Here is a 21,467-nt window from a genome sequence, read left to right on the forward strand (position 1 = left end):
TTCTCTGTAAGGTGCTCAAGTGTCAGAGAAAAAAAAAAGATTTTAGTTGGGGTAAGAGGAGTACTAAAAAAAGTTCAGAATTCTTGCTTTCTCTTTTGCAAAACATTTCCCTTTCAAAGAGTTGGGGAGAATGTGAAAGAAAAGCTAACCTGGAATTATACACATGAAACAAGATTTTGAAGTTGGCACCACTTGACAACTACAACGTTTCCTTCTGCAGAGGCCGCTAACTGCTGGCTCCAAATATTAAACAACTAAGTACACACTTTCACAGGTCACGCATAAAATGTCGACTGGCACAGCCCCTTAGCACAGTTTTTCAGTTTAACTACAATAACTGGTAGCAGCAATGATTAACAATTCCACATAAACACCACTAACATACGAAAGAGCACCCTATTACAACATGCAAAATCTCAACAAAGACATCACTGAATATTACACAATGCATAGAAATTGTAACGATTTTTGGCAAGGTTTTTTTTTTTTTTGTAACAAATATTTTATAAAACAAAAGTTCTTTTGTTATAAATGTTATTTAAAAAGTTGTAATATATAATGGACTGTAGATATAAAAGTTCAGTTTGATAAAGTTGATCTGAGTGGATTCATACTAAAATGGACCTGCTACTTCATCCAGTATAAATAATCATTATAAATTAATTTCTAGTGGAAGTACACTAAGATATTTGATTTATAAAATATAACAATTACAGAAAGAGGCATAAAAATCACTTAATACAGTATGCACAATTACTGTTAGGATTACATATTGCTGATGTCTTCCTAATTCTACCAACCACAAATAAATATATTATGCCCAATGTTTTCAAAGATATTTGAAATGAATGTATAATGGCAAAAATGCTAATTCCAGTGTAACATAAAGAACATTAGAAGTCTAGCAAAATTCAACACTGCATTCAAAAGGCAAAATTTCATTGTACTTTTGTGAAATCCTAGAAATTCATCTTTTTCCTTCAACTATAATTTAGTAAGCATAAATTGTAAAATAAAATTTTGTAGAATGTTTTTTGTATTTATGCTTGAATTCTCTGTTAGAAGAGTAAGCAGACTGAAAATTTACAAATATTTTATATTTCTATGTCTTCCTGCTGTAGATAGGTCTCTTTCATGGTTCCCATTTTCTTTCCTTTTCCTATTTCTAACATAAGTTCACTTCAGAAACATTATAATCATGTTGATAGAAATTTGATCATTTTGACTGAAGATATGTTCCAAATCTTCAAGATGATTTTTAAAACTTTTCATAGACAAAAACAGGATATTGCAAACTGCATTCAAAACCAATGATATGGATGCTATATAACTGGATAGTCAAATGAATACCAAAATTTTTTAAAAGTTACTTTTTAATTTATAATTATAGATTATAATCATTATTGATTTCATATTACTGAAAACTGTAGTTTGTTTACCCTCCATAAACGACAACTAAATAAAAATGGGGTAGAGTTAAGAGATTTTAAAATAAAAAGGTGAACAATTACATTTAGAGATTGTATCATCAAATTTCAAAAGAAGCTGCTAAAACCAAGATATAATACTACACAATGAAAAGTGAAAATATGCATACAAAAAAAGAGTATTTGAAAATTGGCAGCTTGAATGTACTTCTAATAGAAACTTGATTGAGGGCTTAAAATTTTTTATAATTTTGAAAACAAGGATATCCTTTCTAACTCAGTGAAATGTAGGGCCATTTATAGATGGGAGCTCAGGATGCCTGGGTTCCCTTGGGTTCTAATCTTGGCTCTGATACTAACAAGGTGTGTGCACCTGGGCATTCCTCTCATGTCTCTGGGGCTGTTTCCCTCTTCTGTAAAAGAAGGGGACTGGATTAGTTTAGACGTTTCTAATACTCTGGCCTAATTAATTTTCTGATCAACTTAGTACTCTGACCTAATCGGTACTCTGAGTCTAATTCAACTAGGTCATGGTTTACATACAACCTCAACTTAAATGTATTAAAATGCTATCTTTTAAAAAACAATGCAATATTCCATACCACGTCAGGGCTTTCCCTCAGCTTTGGCAGACCCAATTGGTCAATTTACATGTAGGATGGGCCGTAAGAAATTTTGATTACCTTTCTTTTCTCTGTTCAGAAAAGTGAAATCAGAATTGTTGGCAGTTTACCAATATCATCCCCTCTTTTCTGTTTTTCTGTCATTAGAAATACACCAAACACCAACAGGATGACACATGCAGTGTATTTCTTTATCCCAGCATATTCTATGGCAAGGGTCTCTTACAATCATCCCAGTTTCATCACTTTGCCTTACAAAAAGCTATGTATTCATATCATCTCAGCCAATCCTAGTGGGGAGAAGCAATGTTTGAATATCATGCATTAAGAAAAAAACCCATAAACAAAAGACAACTGAGGATGTCCTTGCCAATGGGGTTTCTTAATAGGTATTGCAACTATCTGCACCACATCATATATGCACAGATGTATCTTGTGTATTTATGAAACATATTAAAATGATTGAGAACTTGTTAATTCTTTAGTATTTATAACTTTTTTCATGATTGAACACTTTAAAATTATTTTACTGCAATAAATTATCATGCACTACCCATGATTTTCCCTCTATGCCTGGAAATTTATGTCCTTTATTACATCGTAGGGAGTTCTTATTTATAGATGCCAAGTATTACAGCTTTATTTTAACTAGAAAAATAAAAACTAAAATACATCCTTGCTATAGATAAAGAAAAGCAGTCAGAAAAAAGCTGGTTAAAATTAGAAGTGTTGGTCTCTAATATATGAAACTGCAGAGATAGTCAAACTAGAAAATGCACGGTTTCACAGTTCACCTCTAATTCTGAGAATTATGAGGATAGCATTCCCCCTCGAAAGCTGTTACGTAAACAATCATAGTTGATTTAAAAAAAAACCAAAATAAGAACCACAAAACATTTTACTAAATATTTTTAGCTTGACGGCACCAAACTGTAGGCAAGACCAAAGTCCCTGGCAGACTGGCTCCCAATATTCTTTTGGAGGACAATGTCACTTCTGGGCTTGAGAGGTCTTTTTCATGGCTACGCCCTCCCCATTCCTTGTCTGAATTATAAGGAACTCTCTTGAAATTTAAGTTTTTGGTTCATTTGGGATAAAAACAAATAATCACTTTTTAAAGACAGAATTACTTGTTCACGAACACACCCATCTCCACGACAGTGTCCTTTAGGGAGTAACACCAATGTTTGCTCTCTCCTCACAGCCAAGGCAAACAAACTCTGCTGAGTGTCCCATCTCAAAAACACTACAGTATCGGAGCCTAAACAATGTGCTCGCACACATGTCACGTGATGGCACTGCTTGCATTTGGAGTTGGATATTGATGATTTTATCACACTGGGGATTTCATTTATACCATCACTTCAGAGGGTCTACAGAAGCACAGTAAATCGCTTTGTGAACAAGCAGCTACAGCAGAAAAGGACAGAAAGGGATCTAGTTTCAGATCCTGATGCTCTTAAGCATTAATGATAATGTGGGCAACCCATTTGACTTCCCTGGATTTCCTCATTCGGAAACAAGAAGTAACGATGCCTACCCTCATAGGACTACTGTGAGAATTAAGACAATCTAAAGAAGTAATTAGTACTATGGTACATTTTTTAAGAACTCAAAAAGTGACAGTCAGTGATGCTATCTGTACTTCCCTATACATGTGTGCACCTATGAGAACATAAGGGATGGTGTAGAAAATGGCTTTCCCTTATTATTCATTTTAAAACACGTTCTATGCAAGATGTTCCACAAAATACCCACTACATATTCTATGGCAAATCAACATATTCAACGGCTATAAAACAGGAGCACAAAGTTTGGGAAACTGTGCAGAACAGTCCTGGCACAGAGTTTGTTTGGTTGTTCTGCCAGGCTCTCGAAAAATAAAATGAAACTTTTATTAGCGTATCTTTTATAAGTTCTTTGAGAGCAGAGACTATGTGTACATCTTTGAACCCTCACTGAGTGTAGGTACTAGGTGCTCCACTTTTTGTGGCTATGGCTGTACATTTCCTCTTAGTGAAGTCACTTGTTTTCATGCCGATGGAAGCTAAGCCACAGGACATAAACAAGTGAATGCGATGAAGACTCCAGCCAACAATGACCTAACTAAAAAGTCAAAGATCTATGTTATAAATCCCGACCTATGTTACAAACTTTTTATATCATTCCTTTGTAGATCAGGAAGTGATTTAACATAAGGAAAAGTGAATTAGCACAGGGAAAATTTAACATTGGGAAAAACAATTATAAAATATCAAACATTTTAAATAGCTGATGTATATTTATGAATCATATTCAAACCAGTCCTGCTAACCAAGATAAATGAAATCTGAAGAATAAGACCTGTTGGATAAATATCCTGAATATCACTAGCTCTTCAAACATTATGGTTTTTTAAAAAACTGCTACCGTTTATGATTTTCAATAGCCTGTCACTCACATGAATACAGGAGACTGGATTTTGCAGCTATGTCATTTAAATTAAGAGACAATTTGACATTTTTGTTACAGACAGTGCAAAACTTCCAGAGTCATGTGAGGGGCACTGGAAAACATCTTACATGGTATCACATCGACCTTAAAGTGTAAATGTTGCAAATAAAGTTTAGTGTTTTTGTATGAACCATGGGATTGTCTGGAAAGGCAGCACATGCTATTGTGGTAAATACCTGCTGAAGAGCTGCACTTCTGCTAACGCACATGTATGATTTTGGTATCTACCACTGTTACAGTATGGATATAATTTTTTTAAAGTTGCAATAACAAATAATAAAAATGGTATCTGGCAGTGGTATATCTTCAGTATTGTTTATACAAAACCATGAAATTTAGAGGTAGTTGCAGATAATTTTTCATAATTTAACTCAAACAGTTACTAATTTGGCTATATGCCTACGAAGCGATTCTTCCAAAAACAGTTTTCTAAATCTGTCATGACGTTCGTATTTGGTTTGTTATCAAAGCAAAAATATATTTAAAAAAATTCACATTCTCCACTTAATTGTGTTCTTCATAATAAAAATGCAATAAAAACAGATTTTTAATGTTTGTACCTCAATAAACACAAAGGGAAATTTCAAATTTCCGAGTTCTGTTTTTCACTGTTTACTGACTGCCCTTCTTCCTCGTGACAAACTTCCTTTGCTGTCTAAAACGTATCACGAAATTTTTTTTTAAAAAGTCAATGCAAAACTAAAACACATAATCACATTTTAAGTGTTCTTTATAGAAACTCTTTCTTAGACACGAGAGGTTCCCTATGCAAAAATACCCTTATTTTTTAAAAGTTACTATACAGTAGCCTGTCCTGTGCACTTATAGACCAGTGAGCAAATAAGGAGAATAGGAATGTTTTGTAAAGAGAACTGGGGGAGAGAAACACTCATGGTTCAAAGTGAATGGCAGAGAGGGGACCAGGGAACACAGTGTGCCACTGTGAAAGATGACTAAGCATCCCTAGAGGCCTGGGAAGGCACTGTGTTCCCACATCTGGCTCAAATCACTGGAAACTATGAGCTGGAACTAAGAAAGGTAAAGAGAAGAACTCTGGAGTCAGATGACAGGCAGTACCATTTCCTCAGCTATAATCTAACCGATTTGTCTTGATCTCAATATAAAATGAAGGTAATTCACCTTCCTTTCAAAGTTATTGAAAGGATTAAAGATAATGCACATAGACACAAATAGGTATATATTGAAATGTTTGAAGAAATATATACCAAATGCTAACAGCAGTTATTTTTGGCTAGCTAATGTGTATATAGTTTGTTTTCTTTATGCTTATCTGTATTTCATAGTTTTCATACAATTAGTAACTATTTCTTATACAACTGATGCATGTAAGTCACTTAGCACAGTGCTGGAACACATACTGGATCAAAATGGTGCCTATCATCATTATTAATACAAAAAAAAGAGATTATCTTCCACCCTTTCTTCTTGTTTGTGGATGCCTCTCTATGGAGGAAAAGTCATGAAATGAAGATGATTCCACCACACAAAGGCCAAGACAGACCCACTCCCGAGCCAATGGAAAGGTCGCAGCTCAGAGGAATGGGTCTTCATGTGCTTATTACTTAGGGTTAGAAAGAGCTGCTTGGCTGCCCCGCCACGGGAAAGTTCAACTAATGGGACGATTGAGCAAAGCAAATCAAAATGAAATTTGTCCTAGTTGTACAATAAATTAATACACAATACAACACCTACCTTCCTAGCTAACTGAATTATGAGGCTGCCTTGAAGAACAAATACTCCCCAACAGACTGCCCAGATTCAACAAAGCAATTAAGGTTTGGATATTTTTTATGTGTTAATGATTATACAGGATGGGAACCTAGCTCAGCTTTATTGTGGCCCTAATGCCTAAATTTATTTCATTTTTGAAGTCTCTTAACTAATAGTTCACCACAGCCTTCAAGACTTGAAAATAAAGACCTTGGAAAAACTACCACAAGAAGCTATTTAACCAAAATTATTATTATTATTGCAGGCTGATGCAGATAAATGCATTTATATTTACTATAGAAGAAACTGCACATTTTCAAGAATGCTTTGAATTCAGCTAAATCTAGTAACAAATGCTGTTACCTAAAATGAGTGTCAATTTTCCTTTGATCTCAACTACAGAGTCAAGTAATCCCCTAGGGAAAAGATACTGAAGTTTAATGCTTATAAATAAATAATTCAAGTGGGATTTGAGCTTTGAAGAGAATGAGTTTTGTTGTTGTCTTAACTAGTGCTTCTAGATCTTTAGTAAGATTTTCCCATTCTCTACCTTCTCTTATACTTGATATACAATCTAATGCTTGGGAACATTTGCAAAGCTTTGGTAGTTTTAAATTTCTTTTAAATCTGATAATCAAATTTCATTTACACTGATTTCTTAGGGAACAAAAAATTCTATCCAGGTTCACACACAACAGTAAAAATGAGTCATGTAACAGTCTTTTTTGCCACAATAATGGACTTTGCGTATTATTTAAAAAACTATGTATGTTCCAAAATGAATGGCCCCTTATTCCCTCCATGTACTCCCTCCCCTCAAAGAAAAAAATTGTTAGCTAAGCCTCTAGATTTTCAGACATTGCAAAAAATGAGGTGCGGGAGCTTAAATTCTAATTAAGGAAAAAAAAGAATATATAAATAATTCAATATTGAGCTTATATCAACACTTTCATATTTTGGATCTGACTGAATGCGATTTTGTGTAAGCTGTAAAGTTAGTGTTATCTCTTGATTAATAGAGAATTTTAAAAATTAAAAAAATAAAGCCATTTATTAAGTAGACTAGCAATGAGCAGCATGGTGGAAAGAAAAAGCCAGGAGTTGAGGACATGGCATCTAGCATGACTCTCAGTTTCCTTTTGGGCAGTTTTTTAAAAAACAGAATTCCTTCTCTACTTTGTGTTGCCTGAGAATCACTATGGTTTTGAAAAAGTGTGTAACAAGTAATTACACTGACTCACGCACAAGTACATTTGTTTTAAGCCTATAAATACTATGTTAGTAATACTAAACTATCTCCGTTGGCTTATTTGTAGAAAGAAAAATATATTATAGATCTATATTTTTATAAAGTTAACACTGAGGGCAGAGGAAGGGCACGAGAAGCAGTGTATAATCACAGTTTCTCTGGACACAGTAGCCAAACTGGGGTCATGCTCAAGCCACCTGGTCAAGCAGTGTCTGAGGAAGAGTCGTAGGAGGCAGAGACGATGAAGTTGCCGCTGTTGGAGTGTCCCGCCACTGACTGGGCGGCCTGCTGGCTCAGATTGTTACAGATAAGCACCAGCTGGTTGCTCTGGGCCTCCGACAAGGTACTGCAACTCTGATAGACACTGAAGTTGGTTTTCCTGCCGGGGATGTTGCCTTTCTCACACATGGTCTTCACCATCTTGGCCAGCTTGTTCTTGCCCAGAGCCTGGCAGTTGTACCAATGCAGAGCCGCCAAGTTCACAACTGGCTTGATGGACAAGTAGAAAGGCGCATCCTCGTAGCGCATGGCAGGAGGCCGTCGCTGGGCATATTCCTTATAGTCCTGCACGGGGCACGTCTGTGGGGCGTGTTGGGTGGCATACACACGGGAATCTGTCCCCCCTCTCTTGGTTTTGGCATTCAGGTCACCGGTGTCTTGACCCATCCACTCTAAGTACTCCAGCCCTGTTTCTGTTACCCGGAGCCGGATATCACCCCACTTCAAGGTAGATCCATGGAAGCCCGTGCAGTGCCCAAAAGCTTTTGTGTTGTTGAGCCAGACGAGGTTGAGCAGACCCTCAGGGTTATAGCGGCTTAGCAACCCCCTTTTCCGCAGAATGAGCTCATCAGCAAAGGTGAGCTTCATCGACTTGTGGGGTTTATTTCCTTTTCCTTTGCAGCGGAGTTCGATCTGCTTCTGTTTCAGGGCCTCCTGGGAACGCTTGAATTCCTTATCCCTGGTGATACTGTAGCCATATCTGTGTTCTTTAAGGTACCGTTCCAGTCCACACTGGTAATTGGCCAAGCTGTTGGGTTCGTATTCGGACCCATCCTTCTGCCTGGCATCCACAAAGAAAGAGGCAAGGTAGGCATCCAACTCTTTACAAGGGATGACATAAATCTCTCTTGTTTCAGAAGGATACTTGGAGATGAGGAACTCGCGGAAATTGCGGAGCGCAGTCTGTGTGCTCCGGATGGTTTTCTCATTCTGCTCCCTGCTGAGCTCAGCTGCTCTTTCATCCTGGTCTGCAACAAATTGGGGAGGGGAGGGATAGAGAGGGTGTTGATGAGTTCAGACAATGCACTTTCTACTCTGAAATAAAGTTTCCTCTTAATAATGAAAAGGGAAAGAAGGAATCAATTTTACAGAGATCACTGGTAGATGTTATTTACATACCTGTTGCATTGTAATAGGCAACTATTATATTCACAAATGATGTACTAGGCAAGAGTATGGCTTACGGCAATCAGAATGAGCATCTCATGTCATTGGCACATAGTTTAGTGTGTGAAGGTTTGTGGAAAGAGACTAGAGATCTCCTTTGTTTTAGGGAAAATATGAGATAGAAATGTGCTAGATATCCTACTGCAGTGTGCAAGGATCCCATTACAACTCACACATTCATTCTGAATCACTTCATTTGTGAAACCAGAGGCTGTACTGGTTCCATTTTATTGAATCAAACTAAAACATGCATTTATTTAGCACATCACTAGAGATCTATACTTAAAAATTACTAAGCAGATCATTTACAGCAGTTAATTCACTAATTCTACAGCGACTCAGGTAAATATAGTTTACAAATATTCTGTATATAATTGCAGGGCAGTTTGCAGTAAGTGATAAAAATATTTCATATTTTGGAAGTAATGACGATAAAACTGCATAGCTACAAAGATAGGACAACGGAATTTGAATTAGGCTATTACAATCAAGAGGTAAGAAGGGGGGTGTCTGTCTCTTGGATAACTTGTTTATTATTTATACTCTTTGCATTATGGATCACCCATGATTAAGTAATGTTGCTATGGAGTGGAGGTTCTCACACTCTGCTGTGCTTCAGAGTCACTCAGGATGCACAATTAAAATCAGATTCCCAGGTGGCAGGCCAAGGAATCTGCATTTCAGCTAGCACCTCCAAGGTCAGGGTGAGGTTTGAAAGAACACATTGAAACAAAGTTCTAGTGCTTATGTCTAATGAAGAAAAACTTAATGCAGCTATTCATTTTTTTTTACAATGATTTAGTTCAATAATCATTTAAATGGTTCCCTCTCAGTAGTATATAATTTAAATTTGGAATTTTAATATTAACAATGAAAACATTTTGTCAAAATCACCACTATTATGTTAAACATGGTATGAATGGAACTCAAAAGAGAAATCCTAAAAATGAAATTACACAATAGAAAACCAAGTTATCCAACTGACTGATGAGAGACAAACACTGAGGCTGTTTTTAAAACATAAACATGTAATTTCTGATTCTACAGTATAACATAAAATATTTTGTTTACTGTAACTATCTTATGTAGGAAAACTTTATAAGGATTGCCAGTGGAAGGAAGTCTTTGCAATAACAGTACACAATAGTAAAAATAAATTTTCTAATAAACTGAATTTTATTTATAAAACACACTACAGTTTTTGTATTACTGTACACTTTTGTAAATGATGTTATTTTAAAATGACAGTCCTAAGATATAATTGCCAAAATCCTAACTTTATAAAATGAAATGAATTAAACTAGCAAATTAGGTATTTTATAGGCACATTTTTGAGATCATAATTCCAAAATTCAAATATACAAAAGTACATTTCATGCTTCATTAGACTTAACTTTCAGTTATGCTATTCCATTAGAAATGGTTTATATATCGACAACAAAGATGTGTATAAAACTGTGTCTCTTTCCATCAGAAAGATGAAGCCAGAGGTTACATGTAACCTTTATCACGCTGGCTTCCTTTACTGTTTACATGTAAAGCCAAAGGGACCAGCACATCTGTTTATTTTGGCTACTTGTTCAAATATCTATCACAGCAGTCTCCAAACTTCAAACAAAGACTTTCTAAGAAATAAACATTCACAGACAACTTGAGGGAAAAAATTTCCAGTTCCTCAGCTTTCCCGTGGAACCTTTTCTAAAACTTATTTGTCTGAAAACTTATTTGCACATGTTTCCATCTCAAACCTACCATGGCAAGTACTCTGGGGTGTAAAAGACTAAGCAGCTAGCAAAATTTACAAACTGGTCATTAAATCCATCATGGTTCATATCCTCAGTCTTATACATATTCTAATTTAGGTGAAATTTGCCATGAGAAACAGGGTAGTTGGGCCTGAATTGCAGTGTTCTGAATTCAGGACTTTTGAAAGAGTTATAGGTTAGGGAGGGTGATTCTTTTAACTGAAACTGGAATATTTTTCAGGACCACCAAAATGTTAAAATTTTATTCAATTCTTTCAGATGCAGTGTGCTTCTGTTTACAAGATGCTTAACTTCTACTAACAAATCATGAAATGATTCAAGTTATGGTCAATGCCTCATCTTTATATGATATTCAGCATTTTCTACCTCCTTTTTACAAAAACGAAACTAACATTGAAAACCTTAGGATGCCAATTTAAAAATGAGTTTTTCAAAGTGTTTTTAAAGAGTATGTAAAAGCGTTTAAGTCTGTAATTAAACATTAGTCAGTGTACTCTAAGCAGAAGGTATGAGTGACCTCGGTTCTTTGAACGAATGGTTGCTTATTTCTTGCTGTACATCCTTAAGAGCCATAATATTGATTACTTAAACTTACTCTAACCTTTTCAAAAGAAGTCATCCCATAAAACCTAGTACAGGTAGCTCCCCGCACCCCTGCCCTTTGTAAATGCTGCATTATGCCACTTCACTTTTGGAAAAGACCTACATTAATATTACCTGCTTTTGCTAACAGGAAGAAATCCAAGGAGGATTTTCACTGTTGTAAAAATAGCATTCAGTGTTGGTTTTGCAGTGATCCCTTAGAGAAGCGGAGCCAACTCCGAAGAGGTCAAGTAGTCCGGCCAAGCTCCTTTCCTGGGAACTACACTCAGCATCTCAGCATCAAGCTGCCATAGCTTTGACCTGTGCCTGTGAGCACCTGTGCTATATCTTGATTTGTTTTGTGCATCCTTTAGCTGTGTCCTAAGGTATCAGAAAAGCCAAGAGAGCTTGTACGAATGGAATGACGAGCCTAAAACTGTACGTAAGTTAAGCATTTCAATCGTGGTGAATGAAACAGGGACACGGTAAGTCAATGATAATTGCCTCTTTGCTGTGCACCATTTCAGCTTACAGAAGGTTTCATAGGAATGCTCTACTTTCTGACAGTGGCGGAAACATGTACAGTGAAATGACTCTGCAACAAACAGAGCCCCCAAAATAAAAAGGTTAGGTTACTGATTTCCAAGCTCTCTGTGACTTGCGGGGGAGCCGCAGCAGGAGCTGCAGCACTGGCTCAGGAGCTCTTACCAAGACCCTGAGTGAAATTGCTACAGACCACTCTTCTCTACTTATTTACATAGTCTTCATGGCCCATTAATCCAATTATTACCTCCCTTGTTAGGAGGTGGAATGGAAAAACACAAAATTAGAGCAGCATCTTGTGTTATCATTTATTTTGAGACTTACGTTAGTTTTAAATTCAGATCCATTTGCTTCTATCGCTATAGCACTCCATTGAACAAAAATAAAAAAATAAAAATAAACTCAGCTATCACATCCCTTTTACAATTTCATTAAAGTAATACATTTCTTGATGTTTAACTTCTTTATTATTTGTATTTGAGTATTTTGTCCTTTCACATGATGAAGCCAATGATGTTCACATTCTTATAAATCAGTGATAAATCCATGAGCTTATTAAATAAAAATGTTTTTTAAATTTGAAAAGTAAAAGTATAAAGAAAACTGGTGAGTAGATTTGTATTTATGAGGCTACAATTGGAATTAATATTTAATCCACATTTGTGAGTACCCACTGTGCCCCCTAGCATTTCAAGAAGACCTATGGGGTGTAGTCAAAGGCAAGTCCCTCATGGTTATGTAGATTCTATCATAGCTAGAAGAGATGACTATTACACATAAAACTAATTAAAAAGACCATACACAGCTGTGTAATTAGAAATTGAGTTTGTGGCTCTAGGTCCTATAGGAAATTAGAAAGAAAAAGAAGTCAAATAGAGCTTGGACAGTGTTGGAGCTCTATTCCTTAGGGAAATGGGGACCTGGGTTAGGTATTAAAGGATGGGTACCATTTGGTTAATCAGGATAGGAGGGTAGGGCATTCCAGGAAGAAACTGCATGAGCAAAGGCAAAGAGATGGAAAGGAATCTGGCTTATGTTCAGGACTGTAAAACATCGATCCTGGTTTGGGAGTGGGAGGCCTGGAGTGGGGAATAAAACTAGACCAGTAGGATGTCCACATGGAGGATCATATATAATAATTATAAATATATACACCAAAGAGAGGGGACTGAATATTCTAAGTGCAAACAAATTCCAAATGCCAAACATTTGAAGAAGTTGCTTTTGAAATAAAAAATCAATACCCCAATTTTCTACCTCTGTGTTATTTTCTTCTATACACCTACCACCATCTGACATACTACATATTTACTTGATAACTTGCTTAGCATGTCTCTCCCCAATGGGTCGTGAGTTCTGTATAGGCCAGGACTTCACTGCTTTATTCCCAGGGTGTGGAAAAGCACTGAAGAAGTAGCATTCGTTAAAAGTATGCAGACTGAACTAACACAGAAGCTGAAAAGGAAGTTACTGAGGTAACTGTGTGCGTGATCACACAATCCACTCTAGGTCATTTAGAAAAGACTGAATTTAGAAAGGATGGAAACAAAAGTCAGTGACATAAAATTAAACTTTGGGATTCACAATCATAATCTCAGTCACCTTATCTTTTGTTAAGGCTCTTCAGAGAGTCAGCTGTGGTTTGATATAATTTATGAGGCCACTGGAAGCTTTTCCCAGGGCTAATTCCTTAGGATATAAGGACATACCAGACATCACACAAATTGCTACAAGACAGTATCTTTACCTTACTCTTAGGATAAGGAAAAAAAAAATACTTTAACAAAAGTCCGTACTAGAATTAATATACCCACAACATCGAGAGCTAGTTCCCGCCCCCCAATCCTGATCTCCACTTTAAAAAGCTATTATACTGACATCATGGTGTTGCTTATTAGGTATTTACTTCTTCCATACATGTATTCATTTGAAAGATGCTTTCTTATAATGCTTTCTAGGTTCAAAGAAAATACTCTTGGTATTAAAAAAAAAAAAAATTTCCTAGTCAGTCATCTTAGGAAACAGGCCAACTTCAATTTATTTGTCTGGGGTTAAAAAAATCATATTTGCCAAAGTTCATGTTTAGTGTTTGAAAATAGCAATAGTTTCTAACCCCTGTAAATGATTGAAAAAAAAAGTGAGCTAGATTTACCTTAAAAATGAAAAACAAATTGATATATAAATCTTATAACTACCATAAAATGTATTAAAAAGTCAGTGTCTTTTTCTCCTTTGAACACTCAAGTCCTTGCATATTTTTATGCATTTATTCTCCTTGAACTTTAAAACACAGGTTATTTTCTAGGATTGTTAACATTACTAATTGAAGCCAGACTTGTATGCTATTATTGCTACATGACCAGCAAATTATTTTTATGCTCGGTTAATCTTTCCAATAATGAGCATAAAACACGTTTCTTACATAAACATTCAGGAGCATGAACATTTATAATAGTACCAGTTAGTCCAGTATGATTCTTGAAAGTGTTTTTCACTGAGGCAGAAATCACTTAAATAAACATTAACCATTTTGCTCATTTCTCTTGGTTTTATGTTATGTGACTCTGTAATGCCTAGAAAAATTTCTCCTTAATAAAAATTTAGAAAATTCAGCACAAAAAAATACCAGTATTATTAAACAAAGTACAGACCAAAAAACCACATCTCTTCCTCATGCATATTTACTGTTTATATATGGTCAGGGAGCTGTGTGTGTTGGAAGGTGGGGCAAGATATTACATGTGTAAAGAGCCTGGGTATTGACCTTGCAGATCCTCACAACAAGGAATTAGTTTATAGCCAAGAAGATGTAGGAGTTTGCATCTTTAACAAGTTCTCAGATGATTCTAATACAGGTGTGGTCCAACAGGCCATGCTTTAAGAAACAGTGTCTTATTTTTCCTTTCCTCTGGAACACCTAGAAAATGACTCCTTCAATTAAGACTCAGCCCAAGCTCAGCCTCAGTCACAACCCTTGCATCCTGAGGGAATAGCACATTTTCTAATCTGAATTTTTTTTTCTCCTGGCAGAACAGTTGCTTCATACATAAATAAATAATAAGTGTTTAAGTGATTTCTGCTTCAGTGAAAAGTATTATTGAAAATCATACTGGACTAAATGGTATTACTGTTCAACAAAATAATGAATGAGTTAAAGAATTATTTCTCTCTGAGACCCACTGGAGTCATACTTTTTCTTTTGTAACTTTTCTGGAATTACTAAATTCAACACTGTTTCCCTAACTTCCAAAAACAATTTTTCAAATCTCATCTTGGTCCCTTTCAGGGCATTTGACATAAGTAGTGTAGCAAATGGTTAATGGCTCCAGCTTTGCCAGTAAGAATGCAGTTCAAATCCCAGCTTTGCCACTTAACGAGCTATGTGAATCTGTACATGTGTTTGATTCTTTTTTTAAACTTAAGCCTCCGTTTCTTCAATTGTAAAATGGGTATACAAAGTAATAATTGTATTTATCTCATACGGGTTGTACGAGTATTGAATAAGATAGGAAAGCAAAACACTTAGCTTAGTGTTGGGCACCTAAATCATCTAGTTCAACTCTTTAAAGATACCACTGCTTAGAAATGTGTTCAAGCCCACAAAAATCAACATTTACTTCAGCTGAGTTCCTCCTCTACTGATGCTTTAATTTGTCCCAACTATTTGCTATTCTTCCAAGCTGGCTCTATAAAGGTCACCAATGTTAGGCATATCCTGTCACAGACATGTAAACAACTGGGGTTAACAGCTATATCTAAAACAGCTGTGAGGAGACCTTCCACTCCATGGACCTAAAATCCTGTGACTGGACAAGCTTGTTGTGTCACTATAAGAGGACACATTATGTGACTCTATGAATTCAGTACAGTACTAAAATCATGCAATTCTCTCTTCTAAGAATGCTTTCTTTGAGTCAAATTAAGACAATGAGGGTTTCTCCTCAACTGTTCCCTCCCCTCAAAAAAGAGCTGTAGTGACCCAGGGCCTTCTCAAGCCTGATGGTCAGTTCAGCTAGCTAGGGACAGCTTTCAGCTACTAGCCCACATTTGCTTGGAAGGGGAGAATTTAAACAGGCTTCACATATAAAGAGACACAACATTCAACGACAACTAAGAGGACACAAAAAGGCAAAAAAGGAGACCAGATGACAGGAATGAATAAAAACTAGATGAAGCTTTTCAAATCTCAAACTTAATTTCAAGTCAGAAAAGAAATTAAGCATTCCAAAGGCGAAAGACTAGAACACGAGAGTAAATATTGTACTCCATTAATCACAATAAACAGCACTTTCGTCTTGGCCAAACTATATTTTAAATCAACTTTAGAATGTGGCTGCATTTTCAGGCTTAGCAGCATGAAACCCACATGACTGTAATTAATGTAATAAATCATGCTGTGGAGTTTTCTACAAAATCTGACAGTTCTCATTGATATACTGCTTATTAGAGACTATAGAAATTTCTCCCCCACTTTTTTATGATACAGCCAGAGACACTGAATAAAGAATACCTTCTGATACTTCTGGTATGTCTGAAATATCTCCTGCTGGTGTACTATGTAAAATATATAGTGAGCTGCTGCCATCAGACTTTGATATACAAAACATCACATACAATTTCCAAAAAGGACCTTGTTTTTAAATTCTTGCTTTTCTGTTTAAGACAGTTGTTTAAGATACATGGGTTCATTATAGATGTGATATTTCCATTTTCCAATTTCAGTCATGAAGCCATACTTTAAACACATGGTTCTCTTTTCCACTTAATTCTATGATGACTCTATTACTACAGTGTTCAGTAGAAGTAAAGCCTGTTTGAGTGTGGTTGGTAGAGTAATAATATGGGTGGAATAATTTACAGTTTTAATTTGAACATTTCACCTAAAATGTCATATGGTATGCTTGGGTGATACTGTTATGTTACAGAATTATATGCTTATAATTTTGTAATAAAAAAGGGGTGTTATTTGTGCCAGATCCTACATACAGAGCACAGAATACTGTTAAACAGGCATTATTTCATCAACCTATAAGGGTCCTTTCATTGTTTTCAACATCTGACTCATAAGCAAAATTTTATTGAACAGTAAATCATTTTCTGAAGTAAAAACTAGTCCTTGCACAGTTCAGGAATTCAGCAATGACTGCGTTTCACCTCAGTGAGTTTACATACCCATAAATATGCTTTGCATAAATACCTTCTAATTTAGAAATGTCTGAAGTTTTAAAAAATAGATGGTTGCAGGGTAACTATTCACAAGAAAAAAAGACTATTACATGTGGACTTCCCCTAATAAAAATAATTTTATTTGTTTTATCATAAAGTACATGTTTAATATAAAATTTTCCCTAAATAAAGGTATAAAGAAAGCAAAACTGCCTAAAAGTCCATCACCCATATAAAGCCATTTTAGTGTACAGCTGACTCTAAATTTTAGTTTAAAATATTACTTTTTAATCACCGATAGTCCATTCCATCTTAACTGTACACTTCAGTTTTCTTTTGTAATTTATTTTACTTCTTTGCAAATTTCCTTTGTCTTACATTCAAGAGGAATATTACTGTTAACACAGTAATGCCTGGGTTAAGATGATCCTTTTGATCATCTAAAATTACAGATTTTAGGACTTGAATAAAAATGTCATTGGAGTCATTATCTACTGGTGACCCCGAAATTCCTTTCTTAGCTACTGAGAATTCCCTATGTCCACTTCTGCCTCCATTCAAACTGTTCACACAGCAAGCAGCCTGAGTCTTCCCAAAAGGAAGCAGAGGAAATGAAAGTTATCTTTTTTCTTTCTACAAACTTTCCTATTTGCACAGTTGCTTCAACATTCAAAAGAAATATATTCGGTACTTCAACATGGTAGGCGTTGTTTTACGTGCATCTGTGAATGTCTCAACTGTTGAATGCTTTTATCCCCTCCTTAGGGAGACAATTAGACAATAAAAGCAGATGGAGATTGGGACTAGAAAAGGAAGAGTAAAAAATATAAATTTTGGCAATGAGGATTTTGGAGAAATAAAGACAAGTGAGGCAAACTTGGTCCAGGTCAAGAAGACGACTTCTAAGTGCTAGGGAGGATGCTGAAACATGTTAAGAGTGTCACCATGGCAAGTGAGCCTAGTGGTTAAGGGCATGTACGTGGGAATCAGACTGCCTAGGTCAGAATCCCAGCTCTCCCACGCTCTTCCTGTGTGATCTCTGACAAGTTCAACCATTTTACCTTTAGTTTCTTCATCTGTAAAATGGAGTTAATTGTAGTCCTAAGTTCACAGAGTTGTGGGAACTGAGTTTCATAAGTAATTAAGATAATAAGCACTCCATAAGCATTGACTATTTTTACTGCTCTTGGGCATGCAGGAATCAGAGAGAGCTAACAGCATATGACCCTGCCTACCGAAGAGGAGTTTGGAAGTAAAATAGTCATCACCACTTGTCAGCAGTTCATCAGTATGTCACAGTAAGAACTGGGTATCTGAGAAGCACTTTTCATGAGTTGGTCAAAATTCTATGGCTTCAATGACTGAGAACAAACTCAAACACGATATATGAGGTAGCATCTGATGAGTTTAAGAGATGAAATGTTACACCGTAATAGAAAGTTATATCCAAAAACAAACTTTTGATTAGAAACCATTTCTTCCCTTAAATTTACGTTCCATTTGCACAACTGCATATCTTAGTGAGGATGATCAAAATACGAAGGCACCTTTTACTGAAAATGTATAATATAGTCAAAAATGCAAAGGAATTATTAATTAACTTGAAACAAAAGATGCATGGCATATAAAACAAAAGGAAACAGGTAACATAAAAATGGAAATGCACAAAACTCTAATAAATTACCCACTTCTTTTCTGAGTTAGGCTATTAATATTCATTAAATTCCATCCAAGAAGTAGTAACCTAATGGATAGGAGGATGTTAACTTTAGTGGGTAATAACAAACCGTATTTTTTAAAAGTTCATGATAAAGTAAAAATGTGTTTTTCTTTATAGATTAGCTTTCTACTATTCATTTAAAAGTATAGGCAAACAGGAAAATAAAGCTTTCTCCTTAATAAGATGTTTGCTTTCCATTATATAGAATATAATTTAGCGGCAGTTAATTATAACTGTATAAAGATGCGGAAGAAACCAACACCGGATTCCTGTCCTGTGTTCTTAAATGTGAACAATTAGCCTAGGCATTGGGAAAAAACTGGCAACTTTAAAGAGGATAAAGAAAAAGGAAGAGGAAAAGATAATGCATGGATAGAAGGTAACTTTTAAAAAAACTTCTAATTAAAATTTTCAGAGAGATTTGAGAGATTATAAATACATATAGTCCTTAAAAAGGAATACTAAAGAAAAACTAAAAAAAAAAAATACTCTTAGAGGAAAAGAATTTTCAGCAATTTAAAGATTCAAAGTTTTCTTTCCACATATCCATTCTTGGGAAATTATTTGATGGGCTCTGGCAAAAATGAGGAAAAACAAAGGAATGCATAAAATCTAGGGAACAGTGGATACAATCCAGAGGAAACCTCAGGGTTGAGGGGTGGATTACCTCAGGCTTACATTCAATCAGTCCAAACTGAAGCAGAAAGACTTAAGACCCAGAATGGTAGTTGGGCGCGGTGGGGGGGTGGCACATAGATATAAGGGCACACTCCTATTCTGTCAAGAAATACTACCAAAAATTTTAGGAACACCCCCCCCCAACTAAAAACTAAATAGTACCGTATTCCATTGATTGTAAAGTACATTTCTTCACATTTGAACATCTCTGAAATTTGTCTCAAAATTCCTGATTAGAGTTTAATTGGTCATGTGCTTTTTCTTTGTGAAACATAAAATAATGGTACATCTCACAATCAATGATATTTCAGATGCAATGAAATACAGTAATAATAATAATGCTGGGGCAAACATACTTTTTAAGGACTTACTCTCTGTACCAGAAATTGCTCTAAGTCCTTTACATGGATCAAGTCATTCATCCCCACAACAACTGTTAGGAATATTCTGTTTTCAGTGTCCCAGAGGTCATGAAATTCATCAGGATGGCAAAAAAAGCTATGAACAATATTTACACTGTCAAAAATAAATGGTGTTTTTGATTTTGAACATTCAATCTAAGGATAAAGCAGAAAATACAGTTATGGCCGCAAAAGAGAATGAAAATATTGACAATCTTGTGCAGAAGATGATAGGAAGGGAGGGGAGAACAGTAGAAGGAAGGGTAAGGGCACCATTATCTTTGCCCTGAGGTTGAAATAATTATATATATTTCCCCTTCCATTATTTTTAATTTTTGTTTGTTACTTGGGTATTTTAATAGCATAACAATAAAATATTAGAAGGGTAATAAAAAAGTTAAATCTCCATCATTCACAACAAGGGCTCTGTAGCTATTTCTGAGACTGGTAAATCAAGAAAAGAATCAAGAAACAGAGTATAAACAATTTGTTTAGAATTGTGGAAGAAACTGAACAGAAAGGCTCAAAAGAAGTTTCCTTGGAAGAGGAGGATTATGTGGTGATGAGACTGAGGTGAGATTGTTATTGTTAAGCAATATTATTTTATTGATTGCCACATACATGTGTTACCTTGGTAAAATAAAAAAATGAAAAAGGCAATAAATATCATTGTTTTTGTCTAAGAAAGCAATTCTGCAGCTGTAAGGCAGTACTAAGAATCGTCTGATATGTGTATCATAACTGAAGTCAATAAACCAACCAAGGTGCATCAATCATTAAATCAGATTGACTTGATTGTAAATCTGATCACTGTTCTCACCTAAAGTAAAGCTTAAAATCATCTTGTAGTCACAGAGGTATAATTTATCATTTTTGCCATGTTACATAAATACTTCTTCTGGGTCTAATACACTCTTGGGACCATAAGCCATTAGTTACGTAAGTGAGATCAAGACTGAAAGAGAAGTTATTGCTGGGCCTCCAGTACAGTGGGTCACCTGACCTCTGCCCATGCCTGCCAAGACCCAAGACGGTTGGTCAGGCAGCTTTGTTTGTGAGAAGAGAAGAGGCACAGGGATGATGGGACGTGGAAGCTAAGACTTCAGGGCTTAGACACCTACTTGTCTGCCCTGACTCACTCATTTCTTCTTTTCAGACCACAAGGAATGAATACAACGGCTAGAAAATCAAAGTCAATGCCTCTTCAATTTTGATCTGTTTTCTAGCTTCCCAGCAGTCTTAGTCCAATCCAAATTCATTGAAGGAAAATTACCTTCTGTGGTTTATAGCTAATTGTTAGTCTGCTGTATTTAGATACATTTTTCATATTTGGAAGTCTCAATTCTATCTAGGTAAAGTTGTATATATAAAAATAATATATATTTAATATATAAAAATAATTTTTACTTCATTGGTATAACAGAAAAATGCCTTTAGTTTGAGGAAATAAAGTTAATTGGGAAGACTTTCTTGTGAAATATTAAAACAAATGATACTAAGAAAGGATGTGCAGGCACTGGAGGAAAAGCCATTCAGAAAACTAGCAAACAATTATATTTTTAATTCTTAAAGATAGGTCACTAGCTGTTTGCAAAAACAAGCAATATTATAATTTTTATATAACTAGGCTCATGTTATTTTT

General features: G+C 35.5%; 1 protein-coding gene across 1 annotated transcript in view; it reads right to left on the minus strand.

Moving 5' to 3' along the window:
• The window catches only part of KIAA1958 (KIAA1958 ortholog), a 101,486-nt gene that overhangs the window by 19,622 nt on the left and 60,397 nt on the right, over positions 1 to 21,467 (minus strand). Inside the window, exon 4 of the mRNA XM_054584516.1 lies at positions 8,687 to 8,770. Coding sequence (XP_054440491.1) covers positions 8,687 to 8,770 — 84 coding nt within the window. The remainder of the gene's footprint in view (positions 1 to 8,686; positions 8,771 to 21,467) is intronic.

Source organism: Pteronotus mesoamericanus, unplaced genomic scaffold (assembly GCF_021234165.1).
Source record: "Pteronotus mesoamericanus isolate MK-2021 breed Mesoamerican mustached bat unplaced genomic scaffold, CSHL_Meso_final contig_78, whole genome shotgun sequence".
In the NCBI taxonomy this organism is placed as follows: Eukaryota; Metazoa; Chordata; class Mammalia; order Chiroptera; family Mormoopidae; genus Pteronotus; species Pteronotus mesoamericanus.